Below are 15,876 nucleotides of genomic sequence, written 5' to 3' on the forward strand. Positions count from 1 at the left end.
TTCAAACTACTTTTTAAATGGTTTAATGATACACAAAACTCAAGATAAAAAAGTGTGTCCCAGTATTGAACAGATTAATTATCATTGGAGATTATTAAAGAAAAACTATAGATGAAATGAAAATGAATAATAACATTTTTTTCAAACTTTACCTTTTAAATAGTCTAATGATACCCAAACTGAAGGTAAAAAATGAGCCCTGTTATTGAAGAGGTTAATTCCTTCAATGTTGCTATAGTTGTTGGAGATTATTAAAAGAAAAACTATAGATGAAATGAAAACAATGAAATAACACACATTTTCTTTCTACCTTTACATTTTAAATCGTCTAATGATACACAACTCAATTTAAAGAGTGCATCCCAGTATTGAAGAGGTTAATTATTAAAAAGAAAAATTATAGATAAAATGAAAACAATGAAATACTAACACTAATTTTACCTTTTAAATTGTCTAATGATACCCAAACTCAAGGTAAAAAGTGTGTGCCAGTATTGAAGAGGTCACTTCCTTCAATGTTGGTAAAGTTATTGAAGAGTATTAAAAGAAAAACTATAGATAAAATGAAAACAATGAAATAACACACATTTTTCCTTACTTTATTTTTTGGTATATTTCATTTGTGGGATTACCCAATACAATTTTTTCCCGTAAAGACGAAACATTTTCCCTTTTTCTCACTTTATTCATGCATTACAATTCTCAATAAATTAGAAAAAATCAATTGCCATATATACACATTTTTAGAAACAAAGAGAATTTACGTTTGAAATTATCTTTGTCCTTTAATCTCGTGTAAACAAACAAATAAACTAAACAAAATAAGTAATAATTAAAACGGCACTTCTTGGCACGGTTACATGGAAGGGTGTGAGGGACAGTGGCAGGGGTACCTTAGTTTTCTTCACTGGCAGAGGTATATTTCACTTTTTTCTTCTTCTTGGGGTTTGACAGTGGGTTTGTGGCATTGATAGGGGTGCTGGTTGCTTGTGGGAGAATGTGAAATATCCTGGCAGGGCTAGAAACACATGTATCCTTTAGTTTTCTTTTCTTCCTCTTCTTGTGCATCTTGGCAGGGATAAACTCATTATTGGCAGGGATATTTGAGTTTATTTTCACCCTGTACTCCTTGGCAGGGTAATTCTCACTGGCAGGGGAAGCTACAGTGTCAAAAGATGTAACATTTTTTTCCTTTTTCTTCCTATGTTTCCTGGCAGGGGTTACATTATCATTGGCAGGGGTAGCAGAGTCTATTCCAACCCTGTCACATCTGTTCTCTACACTTGCAAGGGTTTGCATCATTATTTCTCCAGTTTTTACCCTTTTCTTCCTCTTGACTTCCTTGGCAGGGGTTACATTATCACTGGCAGGGGTAGCAGAGTCTATTCCAACCCTGTCACATCTGTTCTCTACACTGGCAAGGGTTTTCATTATTATTTCACCAGTTTTTACCTTTTTCTTCCTCTTGACTTCCTTGGCAGGGGTTACATTATCACTGGCAGGGGTAGCAGAGTCTATTCCAACCCTGTCACATCTGTTCTCTACACTGGCAGGGGTTTTCATCATTATTTCTCCAGTTTTTACCCTTTTCTTCCTCTTGACTTCCTTGGCAGGGGTTACATTATCATTGGCAGGGGTAGCAGAGTCTATTCCAACCCTGTCACATCTGTTCTCTACACTGGCAAGGGTTTGCATCATTATTTCTCCAGTTTTTACACTTTTCTTCCTCTTGACTTCCTTGGCAGGGGTTACATTATCATTGGCAGGGGTAGCAGAGTCTATTCCAACCCTGTCACATCTGTTCTCTACACTGGCAGGGGTTTTCATCATTATTTCTCCAGTTTTTACCCTTTTCTTCCTCTTGACTTCCTTGGCAGGGGTTACATTATCACTGGCAGGGGTAGCAGAGTCTATTCCAACCCTGTCACATCTGTTCTCTACACTGGCAGGGGTTTTCATCATTATTTCTCCAGTTTTTACCCTTTTCTTCCTCTTGACTTCCTTGGCAGGGGTTACATTATCACTGGCAGGGGTAGCAGAGTCTATTCCAACCCTGTCACATCTGTTCTCTACACTGGCAAGGGTTTGCATCATTATTTCTCCAGTTTTTACCTTTTTCTTCCTCTTGGCTTCCTTGGCAGGGGTTACATTATCACTGGCAGGGGTAGCAGAGTCTATTCCAACCCTGTCACATCTGTTCTCTACACTGGCAGGGGTTTTCATCATTATTTCTCCAGTTTTTACACTTTTCTTCCTCTTGACTTCCTTGGCAGGGGTTACATTATCACTGGCAGGGGTAGCAGAGTCTATTCCAACCCTGTCACATCTGTTCTCTACACTGGCAGGGGTTTTCATTATTATTTCTCCAGATTTTACCTTTTTCTTCCTCTTGGCTTCCTTGGCAGGGGTTACATTATCACTGGCAGGGGTAGCAGAGTCTATTCCAACCCTGTCACATCTGTTCTCTACACTGGCAGGGATTCGTATCATTAATTCTCCAAATTTGACCCTCTTTTTCTTCTTCCTTCTCCTGACAGGGATTAGCACACATACCTCTTCTGCTTCTACCCTTCTCCTTTTATGTTTCCTGGCAGGGACATCAGGGGAGGTGTCCATCTGCCTCTTGTGTGGTGCTGGCAGGGTGTCTGTGTCTGTGGCAGCAGGGGGACTCAATTCTACAGGGTTTAGCAGGGTCAATTTTTTCCTCCCTGTTTTGTTTGGAAATGTGTTTGTGATGTCTTGTATGTTTTTGTGTTTTCTATTTTCTGTCTTGTATGTTTTCTAAGACATTCTGTGTGTTTTCTAGTTTAATTTCTGTGTTTTCTTGTTCTCTGTTCTCTCTTCATCCATGTCTTGTATGTTTTCTAAGACATTCTGTGTGTTTTCTAGTTTAATTTCTGTGTTTTCTAAGGTGCATCTATGTTCTCTGTTCTCTCTTCAGCTATTTCCTGTGTGTTTTCTAAGACATTCTGTGTGTTTTCTAGTTTAATCTCTGTGTTTTCTAAGGTGTTTTCAATCTTTATCATCTTCTTCTTCTTGTGTTTCTTGGTATCTATGTTCTCTGTTCTCTCTTCAGGCATTTCCTGTGTGTTTTCTAAGATGTTCTGTGTGTTTTCTAGTTTAATCTCTGCATTTTCAAAGGTGTTTTCAATCTTTATCATCTTCTTCGTCTTCTTCTTGTGTCTCTTGGTGTCTGTGTTCTCTGTTCTCCCTTCATCCATGTCTTGTGTGTTTTCTAAGGCATTCTGTGTGTTTTCTAGTTTAATTTCTGTGTTTTCAAAGGTGTTTTCAATCTTTATCATCTTCTTCGTCTTCTTCTTGTGTTTCTTGGTGTCTGTGTTCTCTGTTCTCCCTTCATCCATGTCTTGTATGTTTTCTAAGACATTCTGTGTGTTTTCTAGTTTAATTTCTGTGTTTTCAAAGGTGTTTTCAATCTTTATCATCTTCTTCTTGTGTTTCTTGGTATCTATGTTCTCTGTTCTCTCTTCAGGCATTTTCTGTGAGTTTTCTAGTGTGTTATGTGTGTTTTCTATTTTAATCTCTGTGTTTTCAAAGGTGTTTTCAATCTTTATCATCATCTTCTTCCTCTTTTCTTTATTGTGTGTCTTGGTATCTATGTTCTCTGTTGTCTCTTCATCCATGTCTTGTGTGTTTTCTAAGGCATTCTGTGTGTTTTCTACCTTAATTTCTGCATTTTCAAAAGTGTTTTCAATCTTTATCATCTTTTTCTTCTTGTGTTTCTTGGTATCTTGGTATCTTTCTTGTGTGGTTTCTAATATATTCTGTGTGTTTTCTATTTTAATCTCTGCATTTTCAAAGGTGTTTTCAATCTTTACCTTCTTCTTCTTCTCCTCCCTGTGTTTCTTGGTATCTATGTTCTCTGTTCTCTCTTCGCCCATGTCTTGTGTGTCTTCAATGGTGTTTTCTACCTTAACCTGTTCAAAGTTCTCAGATTTGTGTTGTGTTATTTGTGTTGACGTTATTGTTTTGTTTTTCTTGCTCAATATTGACTCTTTCACAACAGCACCAGTTTCTCCTATATCACCAAGTGTGTTCTCTTGTTTTATCTTCTCCTCATCACTTTTTCCTAGTTCTTGTAGTGAGATTCTGTGTTTCTCCTCTTCCAAATCACCCACTGCACTTGTCTCACATTTCACCAAGCTCTGTGATTTCTGTGGTGCTAACTGTCTTTCCTCCTCTAATTCTTCCTTCACAACGTCTTCCATCATATCATTTGAGTCTCTATCTCTGTCTTCAAATGAGTCAGCTTGTTCTTGTCCGTCTGTCTCATGTTTCTGTGGTAATAATTGTTCTTTCTCCTTCATTATTTCCCTCACAGCATTTTCTATCACATCATTTGAGTGTCTATCTATGTTTTCAAGTGAGTCAGCTTGTTCTTGTCCGTCTGTCTCATGTTTCTGTGGTGATAATGACCTTTCCACTTTCCTTTCTTCCTTTACATCTTCCTTCATATCATCAAACAATGAGTCCTGTATATTTTGAGGTGATAAATGTCTTTCCTCCTCTAATTCTTCCTTCACAACGTCTTCCATCATATCATTTGAGTCTCTATCTTTGTCTTCAAATGAGTCAGCCTGTTCTTGTTCATCTGTCTCATATTTCTGTGGTGGCAGTTGTTCTTCCACCTCCATCTCTTCTTTCACAATTTCCTCCATCATATCATTTAAGTCTCTGTCTTCGTTATCAAGTGAATTGTGTATGTTTTCAAGCTTAATTTCTGTGTTTTCAATCTTTATTTCCTTTTCCTCCTTCCTCTTCTTCTTGGTGTGAGTGTTCTGACTGTTCTCTGTTCTCTCTTCAGCCATATTTTGTGTGTTCTCTTGTGCATTTTCTATGTTTTCAAGCTTAATTTCTGTGTTTTCAACATTTATTTTCTTCTTCTTGGTATCTATATTCTCTGTTCTCTCTCCAGCCATGTCTTGTGTGTTTTCAATGGTGTTTTCTACTTTAACCTGTTCAAAGTTCTCAAATTCATGTTGTCTTGGTTGTATTAATGTTATTCTCTTGTTTTCCTTCCTTACAAACCTCAATATTGACTTTTTCACAACAGCACCAGTTTCTCCTATACAACCAAGTGTGTTCTCTTGTTTAATCTTCCCCTCATCACTTTTTCCTAGTTCTTGTAGTGAGATTCTGTGTTCTTTCTTCTCTTCTTGATGAGCCACTTCGTTCGTCTCATATTTCATTAAGGTCTGTGATTTATGTGGTGATGGTGGTCTTTCCTCCTCCATTTCTTCCCTCACGACTTCTTCCATCATATCACTCGAGTCTTTATCTCTGTTTTTAAATGAGTCAGCTTGTTTGCCTGTCTCGTATTTCTGTGGTGGTAATCGTTCTTCCACCTCCATTTCTTCCTTCACAATTTCTTCCATCATATCATCATACAAGAAGTCATGTATATTTTGAGGTGATAGCTGTCTTTCCTCTTTTATTTCTTTCTTTATAACTATTTCTTGCATATCAACTGAGTCACTGCTATCAAATGAGTTCTCCAGTTCTGTTCTCTCACACTTCACTGCTTCCACTGGCAATGCTCTATCCAACCCTGCTTGTGTGACTGTTCCTTTCTCCACTAACCCTGACTGTCCTTCTTCATCACCAAGGTCTTCTGCATCATTTCCAAACACTGACTTAAATTGCAACGCCCTTCTCTCCTCCAGTCTTTGCAGTACAACCAGTGACTTTTCTGTCGAGAGAAGGCCACTGACACCAAACATCTTAACCTGGCCTGTCTCTGCCCCAGTTGTCTTGAGGCACTTGAGACGAGGTGGCAGGTTACTAAGATCAATCGCTGTGCCTGCCTTAGCCACCATCTTGAGAGCAGACCGCCAGGGGTAGATGCCTCGCAGGGGAAGCAAAGCGCGGACATACTTCGAAGCTGAATCCATTACTTTAGCCTTTGGTAATTCATGACTTTGGGTTCCTGAAGCAATGGAGAGATGTTTGCGTGTGTGGTAGGTGATGTATTTGGTCGTTGGTGACACCCAGCGGTTCGCGTTGTGCCCCTCGCTGCAGCCATGACACTTACCAGTCATGGGGTAGTCCGTGCGAAAGGCAGCACAGTTTTTAATGGAAAAGTTGCAGTATTTACACCCGAGCTCACCAAAGAACAAGTGTAGGAGAATCTCGGCGCCCAACACAGTTTTCTCACACAAGAAGCAGTAAGCTGTCATTCTCCCCAGAACTGCCTTGTCATACGCCTCCAGTCTAGGGTGTGTGAGGGGCTGCGGCCGGCCACCCACCTCAGAGCCCCGGGTGGATCCAATAATGGGCCCTGATAAGACTGGACCAACCATCTTTGTGTGTGTCTTTCTTGCCTCTTGTCCTGGTGAGGGAGCGAGTGTTAATCCTATGCTGTTCTGGTGAGGTTTATGGTGTCATGCACTATTTATAAAATCCATTAACTCCTTCAATACCTTGACATGTTCTCATATTCACTCTGCTTTCTATTTAGTGATTTTATACAGCTTCAGAAATTTATGTTGGGTATTGAAATAGTGAAGACTCTGGCCATTAATCTTCTGACTTCCATAGATCCTTCCTAATCTCAATAAATCTGCTTAATCACACCAAAACTTCACAGTAAAAATGTTCCAGTATTGAAAGAATTGATTTCCACTTAAAGGTTTTGGATTCTTGTTACAATGAAAATAAGGAAACAGGAACAAGAATAGAGTTTAATAGTCATGACTTGGTAAAAGAAGACAAAAGGAAAAGTGAAGAAATACAGAAAAACAAAACATGAATGAATGAAATGGTTAGCAAGACAATTTTGATCAAGTCACACATGTATTGCTGTGTGTTACTGATCAATGTAACAAACATATCAATTATTGTTTGTTATCCATTATTTCTTGTCCTAAACCTAAAATTTCTTGCTCAAACCCATTATTTCTCATTCAAACCCATTACTACAAAAAATATATATATGGATTTGTCTTTTATCCATTATTTTTCGTCCTAAACCCATAATTCCTTCCTCAAACCCATTGTTTCACGTCTAAACCCATTATTATTGCAAAAAATATATACGAATTCCTTTACATATACATAATTTCTCGTCCTAAACTCATAATCTGTTAATCTCTTGTTCAAACCCATTATTTCATGTCTAAAACCATTATTATTGCAAAAAAATATATATGAATTCTTTTTCATATCCATTATTCCTCGTCCTAAACTCATAATTTCTTACTCAAACCCATTACTTCACGTCTAAACCCATTATCATTGCAAAAAAATATATACAAATTCTCTTTCATATCCATTACTTCTCGTCCTAAACCCATAATACCTTACTCAAACCCATTATTTCTCGTCCAAGCCTATTATTATTGCAAGAAATATATACAAATTCTCTTTCATATCCATTACTTCTCGTCCTAAACCCATAATTCCTTACTCAAACCCATTATTCATCGTCCAAGCCTATTATTATTGCAAGAAATATATACAAATTCTCTTTCATATCCATTACTTCTCGTCCTAAACCCATAATTCCTTACTCAAACCCATTATTCATCGTCCAAGCCCATTATTACTGCAAAAAATATATACGAATTTGTCTTTTATCCATTATTTCTCGTCCTAAACCCATAATTCCTTACTCAAACCCATTATTTCTCGTCCAAGCCTATTATTATTGCAAGAAATATATACAAATTCTCTTTCATATCCATTACTTCTCGTCCTAAACCCATAATTCCTTACTCAAACCCATTATTCATCGTCCAAGCCCATTATTACTGCAAAAAATATATACAAATTTGTCTCTAATCCATTATTTCTCGTCCTAAACCCATAATTCCTTACTCAAACCCATTATTTCTCGTCCAAACCCATTACTTTTCACGGTGACCAAACCAAACTTTCTATATTCAGAGAGAGAGAAGAGAGAGAAAGAGAGAGAGAGAGAGTTATATTACTTACCAACACTGTATTACTTCTACCAGTCCCTCAGCATGGCGTGTTATCACTGTCTCGGCCTCTCATCTTGCTAATGTCTTGTTCATTGAGAGGAGTTCTTACAGTATGGTGGGCATTTAAACCACGTTGATTTGTTTTGTACGACCATTAACAGTACGTCTCTCTAACGGTCCATTAACTTGTTTCTCATTTTTCTTCTTTATTTTTTCTCATTTTCTTTTTGTTTAGTTTTATCTATTTTTCCAGTGGTGGTCTGATGTTTTTTTCCTGTTTTTTTTTTTTTATTCTATTTCTTGATTTTTCTGTCTAGTTTCAATCATTCGTATTTTGAGCATTTTTTCCTTATTTTCATTCAGTCTTGCTATCTTGAAAGTTATTTGCAGCTTTGTAACTGTTCTAATCACTGTCTATAATAAGTGTTGTAGAAGGGAGGGATATAATGACAATTTTCTTACGTTTCTCTCTTCTCCCACACTGCAATATAATGTTCCCAGAGATACATATATTTTTCTAAGTCATCTGCAGCTTTATAAACATGCATCTGTACTTGTTCTTCCATTTAATTACTGACTATAATGTGTTGCAGGAGGGAGGTGGGGAAACATGATTTTCTTTCGTTTCCCCCTTCTCCCACACTGCAATATAATGTTTCCCGTAACACATATATTTCCCAAGCAATTTCCAGCTTTATAAACACGAATCTTACAAATTGTCCTTAATGTTAGTGACTACTGACTATGATAAGTGTTTGATGGTATTGATATTATAATTCCTTTTACTTTCCGTCCCTCCCACTCTACAATATAATGTTTGCAGTGATACATATATTTTCTGAGTCATTTGCAGCTTTATAAACATGCATTTGTACTTGTTCTTATAATTACTGACTATTTTAAGATTTTCAAGGGGTGACTAAAACAACTTCCTTTCTCCTATCAGCTGATCGCGTCACACCTGTCAACATTTGCACACACTGTCCCTTTTTCCCTTCCCTCACTCATCGATCCTTGGCAACACTCCAATATACCTTCCTTCATAGCTAAAACTACCGTGTGTCACATATAATCCTCCTTGTGCAGTGTTCTCGTCCTTATAATGGGAAAACATTTGAACTCCACCAAAAAAACGTATTTGCTATGATGTTATGTGTTTGTGGCAGTTTGTCCATATCTTCATCAGCCTCTTCACTCCCTCGTGCTGCTACTGTCCAAACTCTGCCTTTTGAAATACTAGTAAGACCTTTATGTTGTTTTTCTCCTTTTTTTAAACATTGGCGTAGTTATATTAAATCTTTTTTTTTTTTCTTCTTCAGTGTGTGTGTGTGTGTGTGTGTGTGTGTCAGGGGTTATCGTCTCTAAGTATGTGTTATTATTCTCTTCCCAGGGCTGTTTTCAAATGCCACAGAGCTAGTTAAAGTTATCAAGGGTGCTTTTTTTCTGTTATTGAGGTAGAGTGGTTCCTTGATATATTAAAATCATAAGAACATCCTTGAAAACCTTAATAACTCACTACAGCCTGTCAGACTATCACTGTTATCATTAAAACTTCAATAACCTACATTATTTTTTGTCATATTATCACTAGAACCATGAAGCACCCAAAACCCCAATAATTTCCACTACAGCCTTTCAAACTGTCACTGGAACCACCAAAACTTACTTGAAAACACCAATAACTTACACTGCAGTTTGTCGAGCTGTCACCGGAACCATTAAAACATCCTTGAAAATTCCAATAACTTCCACTACAGCCTGTCAAACTGTCACTGGAACTAACAACACCCTTGAAAATACCAATTCCTTCAACTACAGTTTGTCAAAATATCACTGGAACCATCAAAACACCCTTGAAAACCCCAATTCCTTCCACTACGAGTACAGCCTGTCAAACTGTCACTGGAACCATCAAACACCCTGTCAGACTCATTGGAATCAAGAAAATGAAATAACTACTAATATTTGTCGTACTAGAACACTATTGAAAACCCTGATAACTTCCACTAGAACCTTAAAAGTCATTAGATTAAGACAGTTTTTCATGCTAACTGCTGTACTGATCTTGCTAACTGCATGCCTCCCCTCCTTCCTCACCCTCGCTGCACAAGGCTTTCTTCTTCCTCTCATCCCTATTCTGTCCAGCTCTCTAATACAAGAGTTAACCAGTACTCTCAATCATTCACCACTATTCTGTCCAGCTCTGTAATGCAAAAGTTAACCAGTACTCTCAATCCTTCACCACTATTCTGTCCACCTCTCTAATGCAAGAGTTAACCAGTACTCACAATCATTCACCACTATTCTGTCCAGCTCTGTAATGCAAAAGTTAACCAGTACTCTCAATCATTCACCACTATTCTGTCCAGCTCTCTAATGCAAGAGTTAACCAGTACTCTCAATCATTCACCACTATTCTGTCCAGCTCTCTAATACAAGAGTTAACCAGTACTCTCAATCATTCACCACTATTCTGTCCAGCTCTCTAATACAAGAGTTAACCAGTACTCTCAATCATTCACCACTATTCTGTCCACCTCTCTAATACAAGAGTTCACCAGTACTCTCAATCATTCACCACTATTCTGTCCAGCTCTCTACAAGAGTTAACCAGTACTCTCAATCATTCACCACTATTCTGTCCACCTCTCTAATACAAGAGTTAACCAGTACTCTCAATCATTCACCACTATTCTGTCCAGCTCTCTCAAGAGTTAACCAGTACTCTCAATCATTAATGTCCACCTCTCTAATACAAGAGTTAACACTAGTACTCTAATACAATCAGTACTCTTCACCACTATTCTGTCCACCTCTCCAGTTAACCAGTACTCTCAAATTCACCACTATTCTGTCCAGCTCTCTAATACAAGAACCAGTACTCTCAATCATTCACCACTATTCTGTCCACCTCTCTAATACAAGAGTTAACCAGTACTCTCAATCATTCACCACTATTCTGTCCAGCTCTCTAATGCAAAAGTTAACCAGTACTCTCAATCATTCTTACCTTTCTCTGGAACTACCTGCCTGCTTCTGTATTTCCATCTTCCTACGACTTGACTTCTTTTAAGAGGGAGGTTGTCATTGGCCAGTTTCCCTTCCTGCATAAAAAAAAAAAGAAATTAATTGTGATAACATTTCCTTAATAATGCCTTGAAGTTTGGATAGAATAACAAAACAAAGATAAACATATTTGTAATCTTAGAACCCATTAATTTTCCAGTAAATCCATTAATTCTTGCCTTAACCCATTATTTCTTATTCTAAGCCATTATCAGTCATTTTATCCACTATTTTTCCATCATCAATTTTACATATTCTGTATCTTGAATCCCATTAATCATGTAAACCCATTAATTTTTACCATAACTCATTAATTGTTATCCTAAACCATTATCTGTCATTCTATCCAGTCTTGTCATAAATTTAACATTACTTACTTCCTGAAAATCCATTAGTTCTTATCTTAATCCATTATTTGTTATCCTAAACCATTATATTTTTTCTATCTCACCCATTAACTGCATCATAAACTTGACATTATTCCCTTTCTAAATATTCAATCATTCTTACCTCACCCATTACTTCTCATATTAAAACCATTATTTCTTATCATATCCACTACATATCAAAACCTAACCATTATTCTCCTTCCAAAAACCCATTTATTCTTACCCTGACCATTATTTTGTTATTTTAAACCATTATTTGTTATTGTACCCATTATTTCATGTCAATCTAAATGCTTCTCACAACAAATGTAACACAGCAAGTTATTCATAAAAACCCATTAGTCCTTATCCTTACCCATTAGTTCTCATCTTAAACCATTATTCTTACCTTACCCATTACATCTTTTCAAAACCTCAAGCACAATTTATTTTTCTTAACAAATGAAATGCAACAAATTATTCTTAAAAACCCATTCATTCTTATCCTAACCCATTAGTTCGGAAACCATTATTTTTTAGCTTACCCACTACATCTAAAAAAAAAATTAACTTTATTCTATTTCCAACAAATGAAACACAACAAACTATTCCTAAAAACCCATTAATCCTTATCCTAACCCATTACTTCTCATCTTAAACCATTATTTCTTGTCTCAAAAACTCAACACTATTTATTCTTTCCTACAGCAAATAGAACACAACAAACTATTCTTAGAAACCCATTAATCCTTATCCTAACCCATTACTTCTCATCTTAAACCATTATTTTTTGTCCTACGCACTTCATCTCAAAAACTCAACACAATTTCTCTTCCCCACAGCCCATGGAACACAACAAACTATACCAGTGAAGCAGAGAAGCAGACACAAGCAATGGCTGCAACACTCGAGCAACACACACCACCAACCAACACAGTGAAGGAGGAGGAGGAGCAGCAACACTCACCAACGATCATAGTGAAAGAGGAGGAGGAGGAGGAGGAGGAGGAGGAAAGGAGCTATGATTGCCCAGATTGTTTTGAGAACCTGCCAAACAAGAGCCTGTACATTCAACACACCCTGAGTCACGTTGGTGTTGCAATTCACAGATGTGGGGTGTGCAATAAACTCTTCAGCCACGCTACCCACCTCGCCAGACATTCCCTGGTTCACAAGAGGAGGAAGCATGAGTGTAAGGTGTGTGGGAGGGTGTTTAGCCAGCGTGGGAACATGCTGCAACACCTAAACACGCATGATAAGGTGAAGAAATATAAGTGTGATGAATGTGGGAAGCTCTTCACGTATAAATACTCGCTAACCGAACATTTGCGTAGACATTTAGGCGTGATGGAGTACAGATGTGAGGTTTGTGGTAAAGAGTTCGTGCATAAGGCTAACTACATGCAGCACCTCAATCTACACTCCAATATCAATAAGTATGTGTGTGAGGAGTGTGGCAAGGAATTCTGCTACAAATCAAGCTACAACCAGCACCTTAACATTCACACACAAGCCAAGAGGTTCCGCTGTGAGGAGTGCGGGAAGGAGTTCAACTTTAAGAGCAATCTCAAGCAGCACATGAACACACACGCCACCATCCGAACATCTGAGAAGTGCGAAGAGTGCGGGAAACACTTCTCAAACAAGAGCAACTTAAAACAACACTACAAGAAGCACTTAGGCGTTAAAAGATTCAAGTGCGATGTGTGTGAGGAACAGTTTACCCTAGAGAGCAGCCTTATCAAACACATGGCAGAGAGACACCCAGATATTGAAATGTACAAATGCAATGACTGTGGCAAACCGTTTCTCCGCAAGTACGACCTGGTAAGACATGCAGCCGTTCACAGCAACCTCAAGCCTTATAAGTGTGAAGTGTGTGGCAAAGCTTTCATCCATAAAAACACTTGGAAAAGGCATGCAGATGTACACACTGGCCTGAGAGAGTTCAAGTGTGAGGAATGTGGCAAGATGTTTAGTCAGAAAGGAGTGCTGGGAATACATTTAAAGACTGTGCATGCTGGGACGAAGAATTTTGAGTGTCAGGAGTGTGGAAGGAGGCTCTCGCAGAAGTCGCATCTAAGACGACACTTGTTGAAGGTCCACGGGAAGAAGTCATGAGGGTTTGTGGAGAGAAAAAGGTGGAGAAAAGGAAAAAGAAAAGAAGAAATGTTGATGGTAAAAGTGTATAGGAAAAATTTATGAGAGTTTGTGTAGAGTAACTTAATGAAGGAAAAAGTGCATAGGAAGAATTTATGAGAATTTGCAGAGAGAAAAGTAGAAAAATTATGTTACAAGTGTATGGAAAGAATGTTTAAGAAAAGTAAAAATGGAGGAAGAAAAATGAAAAAATTAGGTTTTATATTAATTAACTGGATGAAAGAAATAAAAAAGAACTAAATGAAATGTATATAGGAAGAAATTTTGTGAGTTTGTGGAGGAAGGTTTAAGAAAAAGTTAAAGAAAAATGTGAAAACAGCATAGAAGGAAGCCGTGATAGTTTGTGCCAGGAAAATTTGAGAAAAGTAGGAAAATAAGAAATGCTGGTGTATGTGGAGGGAAAAGTTTGAGAGAAGTAGAAATGAAAGAAGAAAAGGTGGTGTTAATTGTGTATATGAAGAAAAAAAAAAAAAAAGGAAAATGCTTATAATACAGACAAGAAACACTAGTCAAAGATGTACACTAAGAACATATGAAGGTAATGTATAGAAAAATATATATACAACTGAGTTTTTTTACAATTCAGAGGACAAGCCAAAGAAAAGAAAAATATATATAATTCCAGATCCTAAAAATATTGTAAATAAAAAAGAATAAAAGAGAACCAGCCATTTTATCTTATTGTGTATTGTGATAATTGATAATGTTGTCTTGAAATAATTTGTCAAACTTAAACCAGAGAGAGAGAGAGAGAGAGAACTAATAGAGATTTTGGTGTGTAAGAAAGAGTTTATAGTAGTGTAGGAGGTGAAAGAAGGAAGGTGAACTAGTAAACTTGTATTAGTGAGGTGGACAGAATAGTGTTAGCAGTTAGTCAGATTGAAGTTAGTTAGACACAAAGGTTTGGATGGGAAATGTTTATGGGTTTAGTTGAAGTGTGATTGTTTTTTATATATTTATTTAGTCTAATTATGTTCCAGAAACTTAATTTATGTTTTGAAAATGATTAATGTTAAGAGTTAATTGGACAAAAAAAATGACCAGATTTATTTATTTATGTTATTTATGCACCATTAGTCAAACTCTTACTAAATAAATGAAAAAAAAAAAAAAAACGTATATTTAAACTTTGCATCAGGCAAACCTTTACAGAACACACACACACACAGAAAGGAGGTAAATTACAAAGTTGCAAGTCTGGAAAAGGAAATCAGAGTCTGGGGAGAAAACTTTGGGCCTTGCTGAAATTATAGATCAACAGATCATAGAAGAGAAGATTGCTGAGAAAGTGGTGAAGGTTATTAAGTCAAATGAGACATTGGTGAGGGAAACTGTAGACAAAAAGAGATGTGTGGTGATATTTGGTGTGGAGGAGGATAAGACACCGAGTAAAATGGAGAGAGAAAAACATAAAAAGGTGATAAATAATATCATTAATGTGGTGCAGGAGGAGGAAAAGACCTAGTACAAGAAATAGAGGACTTCCATAGAATTGGAAAGTTCACAGGAGAAGGTATGAGGCCAATAAGAATCAAACTTAAGTCACAAAAGGATGTAGATGAATTGGTGGAGAAGTCATGGAGGCTAGCCCAGCAGGAAACAACAAGGAAGATTTGGTTGAGAAGAGATCTCGGTGAAAAGGAAAGAGAAATGTTAAATGAGTTGAGAAAGGAGGCTTTGAAAAAAATGAAGAGAGGACAGAAGAGGAGAAGAAAGAGTTTTTCTGGAGAATCTTGGATATGAGACTGAGGAAGTGGTTCATAACCCAGAAAAGTACAGCAAGAAAGGACTAAAGAAACTTACATGAGCGGAATGTAATGTATTCCAACATAAATGGAGTGATATCGGGATTTTAGAACTCAACGATTACTTGAGGGACAAGAACCCAGATATTGTGGGTCTTACTGAAACAAAACTGAGAGAGGAGAAGACCTGATGATGGTTGGAGAAGGAAATATAATGTTTGGAAAAGAAATAGAGTAGGTAAGATGGGAGGAGGAGTGATGTTGCTGGTTAAAAAGATATAAAGGTGGATCAAGTGAAAGAAGGTATGGGAAAGGCAGAAGTGCTAAAGATCAGAGCAGAAACTAATGAAGGAAAAAGAGGCACTACATAGTGGTGTACGTACCACCTAAGACAAATGCATGGTCAGTACAGGAATATGAAGAAATGATAAGTGATACAGGAACATGTCTGGAAGAAATGTTGGGTGGCTGTGAACGAACTATAATGATGGGAGATTTTAATTGTAAAGAGGTGTGTTGGGAGGACTGGTCAATGGAAGGATCAGAGACAACATGGGAAATACACTATTGACACTGGCAATGGAAAATGTGTTAACT

The 15,876-nt window shown here is 37.2% G+C and overlaps 3 protein-coding genes across 3 annotated transcripts; 1 reads left to right on the forward strand and 2 right to left on the reverse strand.

Moving 5' to 3' along the window:
* Positions 1-894: 894 nt before the first annotated feature.
* LOC123499553 lies at positions 895-2,355 on the reverse strand. Its single transcript, XM_045248109.1, has 2 exons — positions 1,453-2,355; positions 895-1,341 (listed from the first exon to the last, which is right to left on the reverse strand). Exons 1-2 carry the CDS (start codon positions 2,353-2,355, stop codon positions 895-897), a joined length of 1,350 nt encoding a protein of 449 aa, XP_045104044.1.
* A 551-nt stretch (positions 2,356-2,906) lies between these two features.
* Positions 2,907-8,205, reverse strand: LOC123500163 (trichohyalin-like). The gene is made up of 2 exons (XM_045249143.1): positions 7,951-8,205; positions 2,907-6,346 (listed from the first exon to the last, which is right to left on the reverse strand). The coding sequence occupies exon 2, from the start codon at positions 6,315-6,317 to the stop codon at positions 2,907-2,909; it is 3,411 nt and encodes a 1,136-aa protein (XP_045105078.1). The 5' UTR covers positions 6,318-6,346; positions 7,951-8,205.
* A 644-nt stretch (positions 8,206-8,849) lies between these two features.
* LOC123509501 (zinc finger protein OZF-like) lies at positions 8,850-14,649 on the forward strand. Its single transcript, XM_045263874.1, has 2 exons — positions 8,850-9,179; positions 12,217-14,649. Exon 2 carries the CDS (start codon positions 12,269-12,271, stop codon positions 13,493-13,495), a length of 1,227 nt encoding a protein of 408 aa, XP_045119809.1. The 5' UTR covers positions 8,850-9,179; positions 12,217-12,268; the 3' UTR covers positions 13,496-14,649.
* The last annotated feature ends 1,227 nt before the right edge of the window (positions 14,650-15,876 follow it).

This window comes from Portunus trituberculatus, chromosome 1 (assembly GCF_017591435.1).
Source record: "Portunus trituberculatus isolate SZX2019 chromosome 1, ASM1759143v1, whole genome shotgun sequence".
In the NCBI taxonomy this organism is placed as follows: domain Eukaryota; kingdom Metazoa; phylum Arthropoda; class Malacostraca; order Decapoda; family Portunidae; genus Portunus; species Portunus trituberculatus.